Source organism: Sturnus vulgaris, chromosome 16 (assembly GCF_052056855.1).
Source record: "Sturnus vulgaris isolate bStuVul1 chromosome 16, bStuVul1.hap1, whole genome shotgun sequence".
NCBI lineage: Eukaryota > Metazoa > Chordata > Aves > Passeriformes > Sturnidae > Sturnus > Sturnus vulgaris.
The window spans coordinates 8,000,503-8,020,410 of record NC_142258.1 but is presented as its reverse complement, the minus strand read 5'-3'; the positions used below and the strand labels follow the sequence as shown (position 1 = coordinate 8,020,410).

The 19,908-nt window shown below is 47.9% G+C and overlaps 1 protein-coding gene across 2 annotated transcripts in view; it reads right to left on the bottom strand.

Moving 5' to 3' along the window:
• SYT17 (synaptotagmin 17) overlaps positions 1-19,908 on the bottom strand; it is a 34,517-nt gene that overhangs the window by 2,657 nt on the left and 11,952 nt on the right. For both annotated transcript variants that reach the window (XM_014890521.2, XM_088174411.1), the window contains exons 6-7: positions 12,120-12,240; positions 11,331-11,486 (exon numbers count right to left, since the gene is read on the bottom strand). In XM_014890521.2, the coding sequence (XP_014746007.1) occupies positions 11,331-11,486; positions 12,120-12,240 (277 nt within the window). The remainder of the gene's footprint in view (positions 1-11,330; positions 11,487-12,119; positions 12,241-19,908) is intronic.

Below are 19,908 nucleotides of genomic sequence, written 5' to 3'. Positions count from 1 at the left end.
ATCTGGGGTTCACCACCCCAGCAGGAAAACTGCATCTCTTCTGTCACCATCAGTTATCTAGGGCTGATGCCATCAGGATGTGTTGCCAAGCAAGTGCCCCTGTCAAGAGGCCAGGCTGGTGTTTTTTGGGAAGGCCACCTTCTGAGGACACACTCAGGAATTCTAAGCCATCCATCTCCAACTAATACACAGCTTGTCAGGGTTATTAATGAGTTCTCCTACAAGGCAATGGATCACAGGTGTAGCTAGCAGGACTATACTAAATGTTTTGCTATGATTTATTAGCCTACAGAAAGCAAATATTGTGATAAAACCACGTAAAAATACCCCAAAACTAAAATTTTTAATAATATGTTTTTCCTTTTTTTTTTTTTTTTTGGAGGGGTGGTTGGTTGGTGGGGGTTTTCTTGATTTTTTGTTTGTTTGGTTTTGTTTCGGGGTTTTATTTTTTTGTTTGGTAAAATGAAGGAAGATGAAGCCTAATCCTGGGAGACAGTACCAAGTAATTTAAACCAAGAAGCCTTACAGGCCACCAATTAATCACAGGATAAATTAACAGTGGAGAAGTACTTCAGGCATACCAATTCTTCAAAAATACTCTATGCCAGGACTGTAAAACAAGCAGGTGTGCTAACTAAGGGCACCTGTTATTCTACTGCTGATCCAACTATTTTGAATTCTTGTAATGCAACTTGCTAATCTCATTGTGTCAGGTAATTAGCATGCTGAGTCCTTTGGGGTATTAATGGACTAATTATACAAGCATTGTTGCTTTTATCATTAACTACTGTAGATAGCACAGAGACTTATTGCTGAGGAACAGTGAAGACATTTGCCAAGGCCAAATGCTTATTCACACATAGACCATAAGAGGTAGCACTAGACTGACCTCAGCTTTACAAACTCACAGCTTCACCACAGCAGCTTTCTCAAAAGATGAGAGGTCTTTGTGTGCCAAAAATTCAGCTTTACCTGTCAGTTCAGAAGCCTCTTAAACTCAAGGACATGTCTTTCTGGGAAGCTGACTGCTCTGTTCCACTGCTAAATGGCCAGGATTTACTGAGCAATCTGCTGATGGCTGAGCTCACCAAGCTGTGGAACAGACCTTACCTGAGAGGGGGCTGGAGCTGGCATTGAGAAAATAAAGCCTTTCCTTTGCTCACATTCAGGAGCACCATTTTCCCTGTTGGTGCCTCCAGTACTTCCAAGAACAGCTTGGAAAAGAGAACGGTAGGAGCCCAGGTGAGCAGCAGGAAGCAGAGACTGGTGCTCCCATCGTGACCCGGGGAGGGGGAGCAGCTCCCCAGCCCTCCCTTGGCTGCAGCACTCACTTCTCCAGCAGGGGAGGAACCATTGCCTTGGGCACCGACAAGCACCGGCCATTGCTGCACTGCTTGCACTCAGGTCTGACCCTTCAGCCTGCTCCAGAGCCCTGCAGAAGCAGCGCCAGCACAGCCTGGATGCAGGCACAGAGCCTGGCTACCACCCAGCGCTCAGGCACAGCCCTGCAGTCACAGCTGCAGGACACAAGGTGAGCTGCACCCCACCGTGGGCTGGCCCTGCCCTGGCTGGAAGGGCCCTGCTGGTGCAGCAGTGTCCATGGGGAGCCCTGGGAGCCCCTTGGAGCAGGGAAGCCCTGCAGAGCTGGAGCAGCAGACAGGCAGCCTGCACACAGCTGCACACAGTGACACACACACCATGGCTGCATCCTCACCTGCAGTGGAGCCAATGCCACACAAACTCACACCTTCAGCCTTGGGGTGGGTAAAAAGCTCCTGCTCTTTCCTTCCAGCTTGTTCCACAACAGGTGAAGGTGAAAAAACTGCATGGGCAGCACTTGAGCACTCTGCCACATACCGAGTCCAGGTGAGTGTACAAGTGGACTGAGTTGTGTTCCCTGATGTCTGAACATCCCCTGACAGGGTCTGAAAGGAGCTCATAGTAAATTCCATATTCAATCTGCCTTTGGCCACAAAAACAGTGACAGCATGGAGCTGCTCAATAGCAGAAAATTAAGTAATTAACATTTGGGATTTTCAGACTGACCCAGACTCTGGTTATGAACTGCTAGATGCTGCTTTCCATTTGAGAAGCGTATTTTCCTGACAGAAACTACACACCTGATCTCATGAGCTCTTTTTCCACTGTCACAGTAATTTACACAATAGCAACATGCATTTCTAGGCCAACAGAGCAAAAAGCAATTAAAGAAGCAGAGGTCAAACCAATTCCTTCTGCAGCTGCTCTTCAGAGGGACACATTTGGAAATAGAAAGGCTTCTTAAAAAGACATTCTTTATAATAGAAATGCTGAAATACAGAAGAAAATCGTGTTTACTTATGTCCATTAAAAGGGTTGAATTCTTGAGGACAAGGTACATGATGTAAATAAAACATTTTCATGTTATGTACTTATTGATGCAGTGTTGCTAAATGATCCATATTCAGCTGATGGAGGCTTGGGTGCCACATGAAATGTTTATTTGGGGTCAGGGCCCATATTCCCCACAGGGGTCCTGCACAGGAGGGGAGGCTGAGCCCCCCAGCCTGGCTGCCTGTTCCTGCAGGGCTGAGGGCACAGCCATGCCAGGCACTGCACACCAAGAGCTGCTGCCCAGCAGTGCAGTGACTTCCAGGGGATTCAGTGGAATTCTCTTGGAGCTCCAACATCTGGCTCTGGGGACAGCTCCAGCCTGAGCTTTCCCTTGTCTCCCACCAGCCTCAGTCACATGGAATCACTTTTTGCCAGTCAGCTCTTTTCCATGGCACTATGTAATTAAGCCATGAGGCTGCCTGGGTGGCATCAGCCCTGGCACCAGATGCAGCCAAAATGCCTTTCACCTTTCCCTCTCCTTCACCTCTACACTGAGACTTGCAAACTGAGTACTCGTGCAGAGCATGACTGCAGATCACTGTCATCTATGAGTTATGTGCGATAGTAAAATTAAACCTGGCATTTCAGAAACTAATCCATCCTTTGATTGAACGTATTAGCATCCTTGGAATGACCAGGGAGGAGCACTAAGAAAATTTCCTTAAGCTGACTTCAAGACTATCAGTATCACTTAAGGGATGGGGACAAGCTTGAACGCTGCAGCTGGGGCCATGAAACACCTGCATCTCCTGCAAACCCAGTGCCAGGTGTGCTGACCCGTTACTCAGCAGTTACTCAGCAGTTACACCGTGCTGCACCGCCCGGTACGGCCACACAGCGCCTCTGCTGCTGCCTCTCCAGGAGGAACAGCAGGGGACTCTCAGCTGAGAGCTCCACACAAATAATTAACTCTGCTTCAGTCACCTACAGCAGCACCTGCAATGCAATTAAAACCATTTAACTCAGAAAAAAGCAAAACTAGCAAAAACATGCCCAAGGCTGTACATAGGCAACTGAGGGGCAGAGTCCCCCTGAGGACACAGATCTCTGTGTGGTCTCTCTGGCAGAACCACAACCCTGTTGGCACATCAACACTTCCTGCACTTCCCTTTCAGCCTCAGCACTTGGTGAGGTCTCAGAAAGTGCCCCCTTCACACAACTGCCCATTCAGGCAGGCAGTGCCTCACCCCATCCTTGCAGGCAGGAGCCAGTGCCCAGTAGCCAGTGCCCAGCCCTTCCTGTGCCCAGCCCTGCCTCAGCCAGTGGGGTCGAGCTGCCAGGTTAAGTGGGACTGAAAACTGCTTCTGAACTGCTTGACATCAATATTAAAAGGCTGTTTAGCACGAAGAGGTGCTACGAGGAGCAGCAGCAGCTGTGCTAATGATGCACACTGAGAAGGTCACAGGCATGGCCCAAATCCTGCCCTTGCTCCTCCAGCATGGCCTGTCATATTTAGTAGAGAGGAGAGAAAGCACGGGAGAAGATGCCAAGGCTTCCCATTTATCAATTTAATCTCCATCAGGGTCTGATGGGCACATTAAACTCTTGCCAGCCTTCCCCTGTGTGACCACTCTGTGCAGGGGCTGCACCTGCCCAGCTCCAGAGGGAATGGAACTGCTGGAGTGCACAGCCACACACAGACCCAGCACCCAGCACTGCCCACGGGGAGAGTGCCACACAAAGAGACTCTGAAAACTTCCCCCAGGGCAGCCCCTGTGCTTTTGGCTGCCTGCACCCAAAGCAGTGTTTGCCTAACCACAGTCTGCTCTCAGACAGGGACAGCAAAGTCCTGCAGCAGGCACCCAGGGTGCAGGCGAAGTGCAAATGCACAAGTGTGCCTTGCAGAGATCTCAAGGGCATGCAGGGATGACACCTCATGGAATTACCTCATCAGGAGAAACTGGAACCATGGGCTGGGTGCATGGATACTTTCAGGATACTGAAAAGGAAGATCTACGGCTGGCTTTTTCCTCTTCCAATTCCCCTTTTTAAAAAATTGCATCTTAAATCTCTGCACTATGAGTCCCAGATCCAACAAAGCACACAGATGACTTCATGCATATTTATACATACACCTCACAGAAGAGGCTCCAGCACCAGAGCCACACAGCACCTGCAAAGCAGGCAGAGACAGCCATGCAGGAGAGGTGGCCTCTGCCTGCATCATCATCCATCTCCTGTGCCAGCCAGGGGGCCAGGCACAGGCATTCCACTTCTAGACACTGCTCACTGCCCACAGCAGCTCCTGCCACCCAGACTTTTTTCATTTGATACACAGGCAGATTATGGCCTTGCAAGATGTTTGAACAATTCCTTTCACTCCAGTGTGAGCCAAACAAGATGAAGGGCTGAGGGCAGGAGAGCCATGACTCTGCTTAAATTAAGGTGCCTGGCAAAAGGAGCAAGCACCTATCATCAGCCTGGAGAGAGCAGGGTTTGCTCCTTTCTTTGGGGGAAAAAGATTATCAAAAGATTCCAGAGTACTCCAGGACAGGCACTTTCTGCCACATCAGATGCAGTACATTTATTAACTAAAGTCAGGCCACTTGATGAATTTAATTTTGCCTGCTAAGCAAGCAACAGATCAGATCAGGAAGCGTCAGCATCTTGTTGCTCTCACCCTGATTAATGGCATTTCACTCCCCCTCGTTAAAGCAGTCAGTCTGCTGCAAAAAGCCAAATCCAACCCCAGAGCATCTTTCCTGAGTGACCCCAAAACAGGACTGGGTCTGCAGGACCCCACTCAGCATCTCTGACCTGCTGTCACCTGCTCCAGGCTGACCAGCAAGTCACAGAGGGGACTGAGGATGGAGAGCAGTGGGGCCCCTTCTCCTCCCAAAGGGGTTTGTGCATCTGGAAATGTACACAGAGCCACTGTGCAGAGGCTCTGCCAGGCAGGCTGGGCTTCAGGGTCTGCCCTGCTAGCACATCTCCCTGAGCCCCTCTCCCTGTGTCCTCTCAGGGTGCTGGGCCACTTTGTGTGGCCACCAGACCTGCAGCAGGGCCTGGGAGGGCAGGAGGCAGCAGCCAGGAGCTCACTGCCGTCCCCAGACCTGGCCATGGACCATATGGTGTCTGCTGCATAAATGAATGAAGTGTTTTATAACACAGACACAAAGGCCAAATTCTGATCTAAATTAAACAGGTATAAATCCCCAGAAAATACAGTGCTGACATCAGTGGGTTTTTTCCCTTTTTTTCTCCTTTGGCTAAGATAGGATTACACAGGTTTAATCAGGGATTAGATTTTGCTTCTGAGCTCCAGATATGGGAAATATACAGACAGTCCAATACTTCCAAAAGACATGTCTAATAGATGACAAGAAACAATTTTCTAGCAGTAAGTTGTCTAATTATCCGTCCATCTAAGAGATGTTATGGTGCCCAACATGATAGTACTTCAAAAGAGAAACCACTTCTCATCCTGCAATCCAGCAAGGGGAAAAAAACAGTTTAATTTGACTCATATATTAGAGATTTCTTCCCTATATCTGTGTGCAAAAGACAAAGTGCCTGACTGTTTGCTGGGTTTTCTGGTGGGGACACTAAAGCAAGAGGAGAAAGAAGAGCTGAGCAAATCCAAATGTAGATGTGTGATGACTCCAGACACGTGGTGGTTTCCATCCTGCCAACAGCAGCTAGAGGTGATGCTGGTATCTCAAGGTCATACTTCCCCATAGTCAGGGAAACCAAAATTCAGACATATTTCTGCAGGAAGCCTCAGGACAAAAACGTTAATCAGCCTTCAACCTGCTCAGCTAATTGGGACATTTGGAAATCAGTCTGTTAATTAAAAAAATACCACTAAAAAGCCCCACATCCTGCTGAAACAGACAGCATTGCTTCAAAAAGAAAACATTTCAATGAAAGCAACCCAACACCCAGAACTACATCATTATCAATACATACCAAAAATTACTTTTTTTTTCCCCTTTCAACATACAAACTTCATTAAATGGTCCCCATATTTTCCTAAAGGCCAACTGAAAATGAGCCAACAGAGGAACCAGGTATACTGCTATAGAACAGCAATCTGTTATTTTAATCAAGTACTGCCTATTACCTGGAAGTTAATTAGAGCCCTGGAATAAAGCACCAAAGTTATCCAGGGGTCTGGGGACAGTTGTTACAGCACTTAGGGCATGGAGGTGGCTGATAGCATTGCCAGGGCCCCTCTGCTGCAGCCATTGAAACCACAGGGACAGGTCTGCAAAGTCTCAACACTCTCTCAGGAACAAAAATACTTAAAAAAACAAAAATGGAAAAATTAGTCCTAAATCTTTACAGAAAACAGAGACATTTTTAAATTTTTAAAACATATTGATAAGTTAGGAGTATCACCAAATCCTAGCAGAAGGCAGAGTGCCTGTGAGCTGCACCCTCAGCCACGACTGACCGTGGAGATGTCACCAGTGAAGGTCACACACGTAGCCAGGCCAATCTCTCCAGCAACAAGCACACCCTGGCCCAGCCTGCTTCCCTCCTCCAGGCAGAGCATCCTGCCCTGCTGCAGCCATGGCCACCCTGCAGACAGGAAGGGAGCCGTGGGATGAGCCCCAGCACTGCTCTCCATCAGACACCATCAGCACCAGTGCTGCACTCTCAGCCAGGGCAGAAGGCAAAGCAGATTTTGCTTCTGCAATTGCATAGAGAATACTCAGAGCATGGAGATGATTTCTCCCTCTTTGGGGACTCTGCTTGTGTCACAAGCCCTAAAGATCCTGCCATGCAAACATGTCCAGGAGCTCATTTAAATGGAGAAAGACACACAGCCACCAGAAGGACCCCGGGGAGACAAACATCCCCCAGCTGTGAGTGCTGAAGGTTGTCTTTATGGTAAGTGATGAAAAGATGCTAAGGAGTCACTGAGCCACAGTTTGCCCTGGAGTGCTGCTGGTTTTTATTGGGCCATCTGGGCTTTACTGCAGTGCAAACAGCATTACTGACGATTGTTATTAACAACATTATAATCATTAACAAAATACTACAGTGCTCAGGTTTCAGGTGTTGTCTGCCTTCCTGCTGCACAGCCCAAGCTTTCTGACAGGCTGAGATTTAGAGGACAGCCCAAAATCCCTCAGTGGAGAGAGCACAGGTCTCTGGGTGCCCATCACCCAGCCCTCCCAAGCACAGAGGCTGCACTTGCATCTCAAATATTCTTTTTTCTTCATGGAAACGACATTGGGCAGCAGGTGCCAGTGCTGCTGTCGGGGCCAAACTCCACCTTTCCCTCGCCATCAGACAGAGTAACTAACACCTTTGTTCAGAGGTGTACAAGGTTATGTTCAGAGCCTGCCTCATTTCTCTGCAGGAGGTGAGCCCATGACTTGCCTGCACTCAAGCAGAAGATGGCACATGGGAGATATGTGTCAGGTTGCAAAAAAAAAACAAACCAGAAAGTGGGGAAAAAAAAATCCAGAAGAGTGCATTTCTGTTCAATATGTATATGGCAACTCATTACCTAGACAACATGTTTGATGAAGTAAATGAAAATCAAACATCCTCTCCACCAGCTGTTGCCTCACTTTTTTTTTACTTTTTTTTTTTTTTTTCTTTTTTTTTTTTGTCAGGACATTAGAATTGTTGTTATGAGTATCAGTGGCTTTCCTGGTTTCAGCCTCTTTTGGGGAGAAGCTGTTAACAGACAATACTTGCAGCAGCAACCCTGAGCCTGGATGCTTTTTCCTGGAGAGGACATTTCCATCAGAGTTCATACCACCTCATTTTGGGCACTGAACCGGGACATGTGAGTTAGTGACAGCTCCAGTAAGCACCTGAGGAAGGAACAGAGGAGAAGGCAGGAAGAAAGCTGGTACAAGGTGTCCTGCACCAGCATGGAAGGAGAAGCATTTTGGTCTGTAAATGCCAATAACTTACAGTATTGAATCCTTGTGTGCCTAAGGAGGAGGAAATATCAAAGAATCAGCCCAATCACCCCCTCCTCCAACCCTGGCTAATGCAGAGCTCTTCTGTGCACATCATCCTGGAGGCACCCAGGGCCCCTCCCCAAATCCAGCTGTGCTTCAGCCCTCAGCTTGCTCTGGAGTTCAGCTCTCCAAAGCTCCACCAGGAAAGCAGGGACAGTGCTTCACCATGTCTTCACTGTTTGCACACACAGTCCTTGCTAAATCACAGCAAAACGGGGGAGAAATCCATACCAGAGTGCACTGAACACAGACAGCTTGATTCAAGATGCACAGGAGAAAAACACACGAGGGGAAAACAAGATTAATCTTACTTTGTCTGGATAGTGCCTTACTTTGCAGGGGTACCAGCCCCACTGGGAGCCAGGAGCCCCAGCTGATGGGAACTGGCAGAGCTCCAGGGCTTTCCAGTGAAGCCAAGCCAATGTAAAGACAGCTGCAGACTGGGTCCAAAATACGAAGCCACAATAAAGGTTCCTTTAAATTATTGCAGACATATTCACTTCTGGCTCCCATGACTGCTTTTACAGCTCTCTCTCTCTCCATTCAAAGCATCATCACCCACTCTTCAAGCAGAATTATTTTACTTTTCAATTGGACTTTGACTCAACAGCAAATTTAATTAACTGACCTAATGGACTAGAGATGGGGATTAGAAGAGAAAAGAAATAAAAAACAATTCCAAACAAAACACACAACAGAAAGAATCACCACTGCAGCAAAAAGAACCCCAAAGCTCCTAAGTTAAAAAAACAACAAAACTACACCCCTGCTATGCAGAGATGCAAAATAGAGCTCCTCACACTGCAAGATACCCAAACTTTCAAGCATTTGTTCTCGATTATCTTTCAACAGAGGATCCCAAAGCCCTTCATGAGTCCTTAAGCTGCACAAAACTGCAAGGTTCCAAGAAGGAGCTCTGTGGGGAACACCACAACCCCCTCCCCAGAACTTCAGAAACTCATTTCAGCAGAACCCCACAGATGCATACAGGAATAAACTGGTGCTGCACTCCCTGCTGGGGACACACCTCCACCAACATCAGGAGCAAATCTGTCACTTGGATGAGCACTGAAGGTGGCTCAGCATCTTCACCACACCCTGGCCCCTGATCCCGAGGTGCTCATGGCAGGCACTGACCCAGCAGAAGGCTGTCCACACAAAAACATCACCAGCAGCCCTGGCTCCAGCTCTCTGTTGGCTACACCAACCACAATCTCACTCAGAGTGTCCCAGGCACAGCAGGAGCAGCAGCCCAGGGACATGCCCGTGCTGCTCCTCACCCTTCAGTCCAAGAGTGCCCAGGGGAACCCGGCTCCACTGCTCCTCCCGAAGCTCTGCACGTTCCTTCCCAGCTTTGGAGCTGCTGGGGACATTTCTGGCCTGGGATTATTTATTGCAACATTCAAGGCAATATGTCACTTAGAAAATGAAGCCTCACTTAGGAGGCTCGGCGCTGAAATCCGATTGCATGACATAGGATGATGAATCAGCCAACTTCCCATTGGCTCGTTTGGGAATACACCCCTTTGCACAGGAAAAAAATACTCAGAGATCCACTCATTAATCCTAACTTCATTCACTGTGGCGAGGAGCAGAGTGCTCCCCTCACCCTCCCAACTGCAGAGAGCTGCTACTCTGCCTTTTCTACTTCCAGCAGGAAAAGGGAAAAACAAAAGATTCAGTCATTCACACCTGTCACAGGATCACCTGATGGAAGCTTCAAGAACAAATTCACCACTGCACATGCAAGGTACAGTCAGGGTGACATGCAAGCAAAGCAGTGATTAATTATATGTGTTTTGCTGAGGAAATTTCTGAGCATGAAGGGCAAAATTTAAATTGCTAATCAGCATCGCTTTTTGTTATAACATGTTTGAAAACAAACTAATGGGTTGCAATAGCTCCTTGAACCAGCTTTGACATCTGTATCTTCCATGTAAAAAGTAAAATGAAAAAATACTTCAAAATACATCCTTTCAGAAGCAGATTCTCTTCATCAAAAGAAATGGTGGGTAATGGGTGGAAAGTTGTCAAAAAAAGTGTTTGTGAAGCATGAGAGCCCAAAGTGGCAAAAGAGTGTGGGCCCCACCACCCAGCCCCTCTGATCCTTCAGAGGGCAAGAAGGTCTGACCCTGCTCCTGATGGTGCCTGAGCTCCACAGCTCCATGGGGGAGTGAAGTCCTGGCATGGGAGGGAACCCCACCCTTCCCAGGGCTCCCTGCAGCCCTGCTCCAGACTTTTATGGTGGGGAAAGGCAGAGAATGCCACCAGCCTCAGCAGGTCCCTGGCCTGGGACTGCAGCCCAGCCAGAGCATCCCTGTGCTCTGCCACTCCTGCTCACAGCACCGAGGCTCTACTGCCTGTCTTCATGCCCCGAGAGCAAATACAGGAGGTTCAGGAACTGTTCAAAAATAAAACTTCCAATCACAGCCGGGCATCTCCAGTGCTGACAAAGCTCTCAAGTGAGGTCAGCTCCGAGCCTGCTTGTCCAGGCTCTGTGGTCTGGGTCCATCTCAGCTGTGCCATGCAGGGCTTGGCACTGAGTCCCAGCCCTTTGGGAACAAAGGCATGAGCAAGCCCTGCTCACAGAACAGCTGAGGTCAATGTGGAACCTTTAGGTGCATCCTCTCACCAGCAAACCACAGCAAGTACCAGAAGCTATTCTGCCAATGCCTGGGCTCTGTGCTTGTTCACTACAACCCTCTCATTCTTCTCAGGTCTGACTTTATACCCAGGTTGGGGGGCCACTGAGAAGGGCAATTAATGCTCCTCCTCTTCCTCTGCACAGAAGCATTTAAAATGGGACCAATAAAGCACAGGACTGACTCCCAGCCAGATCCAAGGGTTGGGTGGCAATGCTGGGGACAGCTTCTGCAGAGGACAGAGTGCTAATGAAGCTCCCCAGGAGACCCCAGTGATGGGCACCCCTTGTAGGGTGGGACAAGCATCCTCCTGCACACCCACAACTGCTGCTTTGTTCACCTCAGAGCAACCACGACCCTGCCAAGCCAATACCACCACCACAATTACCTGTGAACACCAGGCTGGCATTCTCCAGCTCTTCCTGGGGAACCTTGAAGCTGAAGGACTCATTGTAGAAGGGATCTATTGTGCCCCGCATGCAGGAGGTCTTCTTGGTTTTTGTTAATTTTAATCCGTGAACAAGCTGGATTTTCACAAAGGGATCTGGCAAAAAGCACAAACTCTGTGTTACAGGGATCATAAGTCAGCACCCCTGCTCACGAGGGCTGTGCTGGGCAATGGCCTTTGGAAACTGCAGGGATTTGTACCCACACACTGCTCCCAGAGATTTGCAGTGGGGACAAAAGTCAGGCAGCCAGATTAAAAACAGTCCCTGCCAAAACCACAGTTAATGTCAGCCTTGACAGAGACCAAGCATAATGTTCTTTGTGGAAAATGCCAATATTGTGGCAGCAGCAGAGGCTGAGGCAGGAACATGGGAAAGCCACCTGAGGACATAAAGCAGTTCCCAGCCAGAGTGCCCAGAGGCAGCAGGGAGCAATGCCCACGGGCTGCCTTACAGAACACAGCACAGGGAATCAAAGCTCCTGGCTCCTCACCTCAGCCTGGCTCAGACATCTTTAAATTTAGCAAACCCTCCATTGTATCTCAGGGTAAGTGTTCCAAATACTTTCATTTCTGTTGTCTATATATACAAGACAGACATCCAGAGCCTTGTATTAACAGGAACTGAGCATCAAATCCCCCTGGGTCCCCACGAATTGCAGCTTCACTGATCTGCTTTAAAGGCACATATAATCTGTGCATGAGTAATGTGAGAAATGCACTGCCCTTTACCTGAACCTTGGCTCATATCTGTCTGAAGAAGCTGTTTTGCTCTAATGATGTCCACGTTCAGTCTTCCTGCACTTGGTAGGTAGTTTAGTGACAGTAGCAGCTCTCCCAGCTCCACTTCATTCTGCAGGGAAAAGAGAATGTGGAGATTTAGAACAGAGCTCAGAAGGGAAGAGAAGGGAGAGAAATTAAATAAATCCCATTTGTCTAAGTGCCTGAAAAATGAATTTTAGTCACGCTCTGAACTGCAACCAAGAACCATCTGGTGGTACCTCGTGTTAAGCAGAAACAAGAAACCATCCCCAGATGAAGATCTCTCTGTAATCACCAATCCTTCAGCAGCCTCCCAGCAGCCATGCAAAGAGGATCTATAAGGAGGCAGGGCCACAAGGTCAGTAACCTCCACCTGCTCCATTTTTAATGGCTCCAAGTAGTTGTGGTCTCACCAATGTGCAGAACACAGACCCACTGGAGAAGACACCCTCTTTCCTCCCCAGCCACTTGGGAAGCTCAGACATGCAGTGGTCAAAGCATCCCTGGCTCACAGCAAGGCAGCTCAGAGGAGACAATCCTTGGCATCTACCAGAGACCATGGCACAGCCTGCACCACGGCCACAGCTCCACATCAGTACAGCTCTGCAGCCACCATTTCTTTTCCTTTTATTTTACAATGTTTAAAACTAGCAATTAAAGAGCTCCAAAGCTCACATCACTGCTCCTCAGATGTGAGGGTTTAAAATAATCTCTCCCCCCTTGCCATGACCTGGCTCTGAGAGGCTCTTACTGTCAGATGCAAAATACACACACTGAAACAACTCTGGAGACTGGAAACACACCAGCCAGTCCAGGCAGGGAATTGATCCATCTGCCTAGTTCCAGGTCCACGCAGGGGCACAGAGCTAGTGCTTCATCCCAAACAGTCAAACAGTCCAAAACCAACCCAGATCAGGTGTCAGAGCCCATTCCCAAGAGGAAAAGGAGCTGCAGTGATATTGCAATCATAACAGAAGGCTTAAATATCTTTACTGATGCCCCAAATATTAGATTACAGAAACCAGAGACTATGGGTAGACAGTAAAGTAAAAGGCTCTCAGAACAGTCACAGCCTGCACTGACCCAAAGAAGCAGGCTCATCAGCAGATGGGCCAGCACACCAGGCACAGTCCCTGGCCAAGACATCAGTGGCTCGGGGAAACTGAGGCTGGGGCTGCTGGAAAACCCAACCAGGAATAGCAACTGATTTCTTAATTCAAATTCCTTTTGTCACAGCATCTTGTGGGTCACATTATGGGGCAGGATTGTGACTCCAGAGCACACACACTCACATTTACCACATGCATTTTCTTCTGTTGCAGCAGTGTTTCTGCCTCACCCAGAAGGCACCTCTCTTCCATCAACCTGGGCCAGCTCCCACATCACATTGCTGCTCAATATAGGATGTTTTAAGTTCTTTCCATCAGAAAGTCACTCCCCAACACAAGCCTGACCCGATATGCACACAATACTCCCAACTCTGGCAACTCTACATACACCTGTGTGTGGTGCCCTGTGGTTACACAGTGTAAGGATCCAAGATGGTCTAAACACCATCTAATTGATTTAAACTACCATCTTTCATTTGATTTTGCCCAAAAATGCTTCTCCCAGGCCTGTGGCTGGAACAGCCTGCAGACACGTTTATCATCAAGAACAGTCAGTGATTTTTAATCCTATTAGCAGGACAGGATGAAAGCATCACAGTGCCCACAACACCACCCTCAACAGTAGCCACACGAGGCAGCTCCACCCCAGTTCATTTTTTATAACACATAAATAACATTTTTAGCAGACACAGTCCTACTTCCACTTGCATTCACTGCTGGTCTGGTTCCATTCAGGCTTAAATTCCTAGAAATTCAGGTGCATTTGGACAGTGCAAATTAGGAAACTGATCAGTGATTTTATTACCTGCTGGGGAGAGACAAACAGCTCCAGCTGCAAATACCAAACTTCTGGCACAGCCAGGTGGCAGGCTGGCATGGGGCAGTGATGCAGGACCTTTCCAGTCACCTCAGGCTTAGAGTGCTGAAAATCTGCATTAAGATTCGGGATAATTACTTGTGGAGTTGTCTGTTGATGGAATCTGCTGACCTTATCCAAGAACTGCAGAAAATAAAGCATTTCCCTGGGCCAGAGAGGAGCCATGGATCTCAGCAAACGAAGGCAGATCTCCATGCTTCCAATTCTTGTATTTATGATAAATTTACCAGAAAAAAGCCCAATGTTGTACACTGACAGTGTCAGGCTGGATCTGTGACACCCACTTAGGCACTGGCAGGAGAACCAGGTCCCATCACCCCAGTCTCACCAGAGATTATGGAAGGAGCCACTACAATGCAACCATCACACTGCTGCCCAACCCACCCAGCCTTCCACAAGTAAAGGCAGGACTTAATTTTCTGTAGGACCTAACCTAACCTAACAGAGATTTCAGCACCTCTAGAAAAATCTTTTTGGCCATCTAGGCTTAAATTTGCATAAGGAGAGATATAAAATGCCATATTCTCTTAAGTGTGATCCATCAAAGACAGCATGTAGACTATGAGTAGCTTTAATCAGTCTCAGAAAAGCCTGATCTCACAAATCTCAGCAGCACCTTCTGTCACCTCATGCTTTTCAAGAGTGCCCACATTTGTGCAAATTATTTTGAGGGAAGGCACATAGATCCCTGCCCCAAAAGCCATGGCAGGATGCTCAGAGCCAGGGAGGAGCAGCCCCCCTGCAGGCAGACACCAGCAGCACTTGCAGCAGTACCAGGAGGTGTTTCCAGAAGGAAGCCCAGATTCCCTGACAGCTCACCTCCCTGACAAGTGACTCAGCCTTTTCAAGGCACTGAATGCCAGCAGCCAGCTGCCTCTGATGTTATAAATGCATTACTTCCAGCTTAGCCACCAGGATCAGGGAAACACACTTGGTGCCTCAGGGGATGTCAAACACCCAGGAAAATGAACCAGGGGCTGGCAGTGACCCAGGCTGGCACTGCCCCACCGTGCCCTGCTGCACCACGCTCACCAGCTTGTCCTGTGCCATAATTAACAAACCTGCCGTAATTAACAAACAAGCAAAGAATTCAGGGGGTGCTCCAAGAAGCAGGAGGCACAAGGCAGGTTTCAGCTCCCTGTGTTTCCCCAACAAGCTCGTGCCATGGCTCCCTTAGCTGCTGTGACAGTCCTGCTCACCCACAGCTTGGAACCACTCGGTGCTGCCAGAACCAGGGACCCCAGCCCAGCCTCCAGAGGCATCTGGGGACACGGAACATCACCCTTGTGTCTGCCACGGGGACACCCCCGGAGCTCGGGCTGAGCTGAGCACAGGGGATGTGAGCTCATGCACAGGAGGTGCCTTTGGCACACTGCTCACCAGAGGAGATTTTACATTTCCTAGGTCTTTCCATCAGGAAACACAGCGCTGTTGGTTTTGCCTTCAATGTTTTGCTCCCCAGGCAGTGCACAGAGGTGCCCCTCAGCACAGCATCATTTCAGTGCCATTATTATGCTGATGACGAGCTGATTCGTGCCCAGATCCCAGATGACCCTGGAAAAGCAATTTCCTGTTTGATGAGATGCCGGAGTGACACCAAGTCTGGGATGTCTGAGACTCTCCTGAAGCTCTGATTAACATTTCACTCCCGGCTGAATTACACTGCCAGGTTGGATTTGCAGCCTTGGCTTGCCTGTGATCCAGAACCTTCTCCAGTTACTGCCTGGGCTGGACCCAGAAGTTTTGAACCAGAATTTTTTCTGTTCCTTTCTGTCATCTCTGAAACACAAAGAGGCTCCCCCAAAGGAAGATGAGCTTCTAATTTATGCCACTCACACATCTTGTTGGGACCAGGAAACTCCTTCCTCACAACCCCCCAGACTGTTCCTTCTGCATTGCTACAACACCAGCAAAATTCTGCAGCTGAAACCCTTCCCAACAGGAACCAGAGCACATGACATCAGCACTGACATCTATGCATCGCTCCTAATGAAGTTTCAGATTGATTTTCCTCCTCAAGGTTATCTGTGTTGGTACCTCCAGGCACATCAGAAAACTGATGGTTTAGAATAGTTTGCTCTAAACAGGTTTTCTACAGTGTCCTGTGACATAGGCATTGTTTTCTGAAGATTGAGCTATTAAGGACCAGAACCTGAGAAAAAATATACTTACCAATGAATAAAAGGAGTGTTTCCTACATAACTGACACCAACGGGATGTATGATGAAGTCACAAAATCCCTTCTAAAGTCAAACTGTCTTTGCATCAGTTTGAAAGGCCGTGACAAAGCCTCTATTGTGCACAAAGCTTTGTGAAGAAGATATCCTATGGAGAGGTCCTGCTCCTGGACCCCACCAGCCTCTCCTCTGGGTTCCTCCTCCTCAAAATACACCCCACAGCATCCCAGTTCTCTGCAGGAAGGGCAAGGAGTGAACAGCACTGAGGGAAAAGGATGAGGTGACCAAGAAGACAGATAAAGATAAAAAGAGAATAGTCAAGAAGAAAAATATTTTGGTGCTGGAGCTTTAAAGACTCAAAAAGGAAAGGGGAAAAAAAACCCCACTGAAATGGAACTGAGATAAAACAAACATACAGAGTGAAATAAAATAAGATAGTAGAACAACACAAGCCAGAATATGAAAACAAAGAGCTAAAATGTTGTTATCATGATGGACAAGCATCCATGACAGATCCCATCACAGTTCTAACTCCAGTGACCAGCAGGGTGGGGGGTATCCTGCCCTCTGCCAGGCTTTGCCCAGGGCATCTCCTCCACTGGCCACAGGTAAACTCCCAGGCTGATTTTAACACCCTGCTGATGAGCAAACATGGCCCCAAATAACCACCTCATACCATCTTCAACATCAGAACTCACAGGTCATTCTAGTGCACTCATAGTATGAAGTTTTAAAAGCAAGTCCAACACACACTCCCTCAACTATAAAAACGGCTTCATTTGAGAGAAGAAGGAATTTCATGCTATTTTCCCACCACAACTAGGCAATTTTTTTTCTTTTGCAGAATGATCTCCAAGCTCTCATTACTGCTGGTCTAAAACATTTATGCCTGCCCACTCAAATCTGCCAAAAGAGAAATGAATCATATGTCAATAAAACTTGGGGTCCTGAACATGTGCCTCAGTATTAGTTTTAGTGGCGAAATATGTGAATCTGAGCCCTGCTACAGCGTGGGCCTGCCAGCTTCATTCATGGTAATTAAGCAAAGCCACACACATTTCAGGGGATATTTAAGGAGTGCAGAGTGTTCCTATGGGGACTGGACTCAAGGGCCTTTCCATGAGCAGCTACTGTGCTTTAGAAAGGCATTAATTACCCTGCAAGAGGAAAAACCTCCCAGAACGAGCGAGGATAAAGAATTTGGCAATACCTGCACTGACATTTTCCACAAGGAAAAAGGAATAAATCCTTCTGCTTAGCTGCTGCTCTGAGGATGCATGGGGCAGCATCTCCCCCGTGCCTCCCCTTTGGGCTCCTTCCCCCCAAACCCCGACTGTGTGATCCGAGCTCAGAGTGCCCGTGTGCAGGCACAGCCTCCTGCCCGAGCCTTGGCACGGAGCAGTTCACAGCTCTGGTCTCTCGGGCTGAGAGGAGAGCCTGCTGCTCAGCTGTGCTCGGGCTCCTGGCCACCCATCGTGACAGTGAGCAGGACAGTGCTGCAGTCACCTCCTCACACCGAGGAAAGTGCTCTGCTCGTTCACTCACAGCTGGTGATGGAGAAATTCCTCTGTGCATCCCATCCACAGACCTAAAGGAGCTCATCTTTGTCCAGCTCCCAGTGGAGCCAACAAAGCTGTTAGCTGTAGAAGCTGGACCCTGCCTCTCCTGGGAGAAGCTCACTGTCCCTGCTGACCCTGCACACACCAAAAGATTCCTGGCTTTCCCACCTTTTGTAGCTCCCAGATGCTGGCATAGCCCTGCAGCAAGGCAGTGTTCCAGCTCTGGGATGAGGGAACTCAGTGTGATGGTGGCACCTGACTTCATCAGCACACTCTGTGTCAATGGCTTCCAGGTGGAGACAGCAAGTGCAGAACAGATATTCATCTTAGCTCATGTCATCTGGCCACTTTCTCTGCTCTTTCACAATGCCTGCCATCCTCCCACTCCCACCAGTATGAAGAGAAAACTTCTCCACAGCTCCTGCCATCTGGATTCACTTTCCTCCATCTCTCTCCAGCTCATGATGTTTCTGTCTATAAATTCCAGGTTAAAAAAAAAAAAATCACATATTTTGTGTCTTTCGTCTTCACATATCATGTCTATGACTGTCTGTGTTTCTCTCCCTCCTGTTACTGCTTTTCCAAGCACCTGCTTCAGCCTTTTCTTCTGTGGCTGTGGGGGTGCTGCCACTGCTGCTCCGTGTCACAGCCCCAGGGCAGCCAACCCAGACTGGCAAATTAACCATCACACCTGCACCACAGCAGTTTGTGGTGCTCTCCAGGATCCAAGGACACCTCCTGCAAAATAAAATGCAACTGCACATAGATTTTTTCTTTTTTTTGTCCCTGTCTATCACCATCTCTCAACACAAAGCATTCCTCATCAGGCTCAGGTTCAATCCAAGAAGAAACTGATAAAGGCTCTGTCCCCCAGCTAATCAAACAAGAAAGTGAGAAGTAGAAAAAAAATTGTCAACACGTCAAATCTATCATTCCACAGGCAGAAGGTTCCAGCTAGTATTAAAAAAATCCTCAGAAATTTCTAGCACAAACATCATTGTTATCAAAAGACATTAAAATTTATTTTTTCAAAGCAAAAAGCTTTATTGTTTTACTTCTTCCAGGATTTATCTTAACCCCTTGATCAATTAATTTAATCACCACTAGGATGAAACATGCCTTACTCAATGAACTTTAAAAATTTTATCATTGAGAAAATATGGGAAGATGATGCCAAACATCATCTCTGGATGTGCTGTACAAGCACTGTTGTTCCCTTTACAGTTGCACTCTGCCAGCTGAGGTAAAAGCAGCAAAAAGGTAAGAAAGGACCACTTTACTGATCAAAGTGTGGAGGAATTTTTGCCTAAGTTTTTCCATATGATAGCAAGGGGATAAATGCAAAAGGCTTTTAAGCCTGCATATTCAAATGGAATTTTGTCTTTCTCCATCCTTTTATAAATATCAGAAATGCCAACTTCTGCATAAATAATTTATCTTGAATGCTGGTGAAGCAGACAGCACTGCTGAAAACAGCAGCAGCTTTCAATGAAACTTTGGAGAGGGGGAAAGGAAGAGCTGGCTCCAAGCTTGGCACATGAAGGCAGAGATGATCTTTTCTAATCAAGGTCTGTATTAGCTGTGGAATGAGTCCATGTTACTCAAACAGATGCAAAATACAGAGAAGTATTTATCACAAAAAAGCTGGGAGGGGGGGAGAAGCAAAACTGCATGGTGGGAATGACAGGAGGATAATGGGATGCAAAGACATGCCCTACATAAGCACACGTTCAGGGACCCCATGATTTTGACTTGTGCACAACTTCCAAAACTTTCTTGCCTGAACATCATTCAAGCTAATCCCACAACACTCCTGTTCTGTTACAGGAGACCCAGCTGGCTCTCCTGCATTACCTGGTGCCCTGATCTTCCTCCCCTTGATACAGTGCAGCAGGTCTGGGCAAGAGAAGGAAGTTCTGCACTCACAGAGGGGGCAAAGCAGAGTCACAGCCCCAGCTGGCTGCACTTCCAGACACTGCTTGGGGTATTGCCCTTCCACAAGTGTCTGATCAGAAGTTTCCACTCCAAATCAGACTC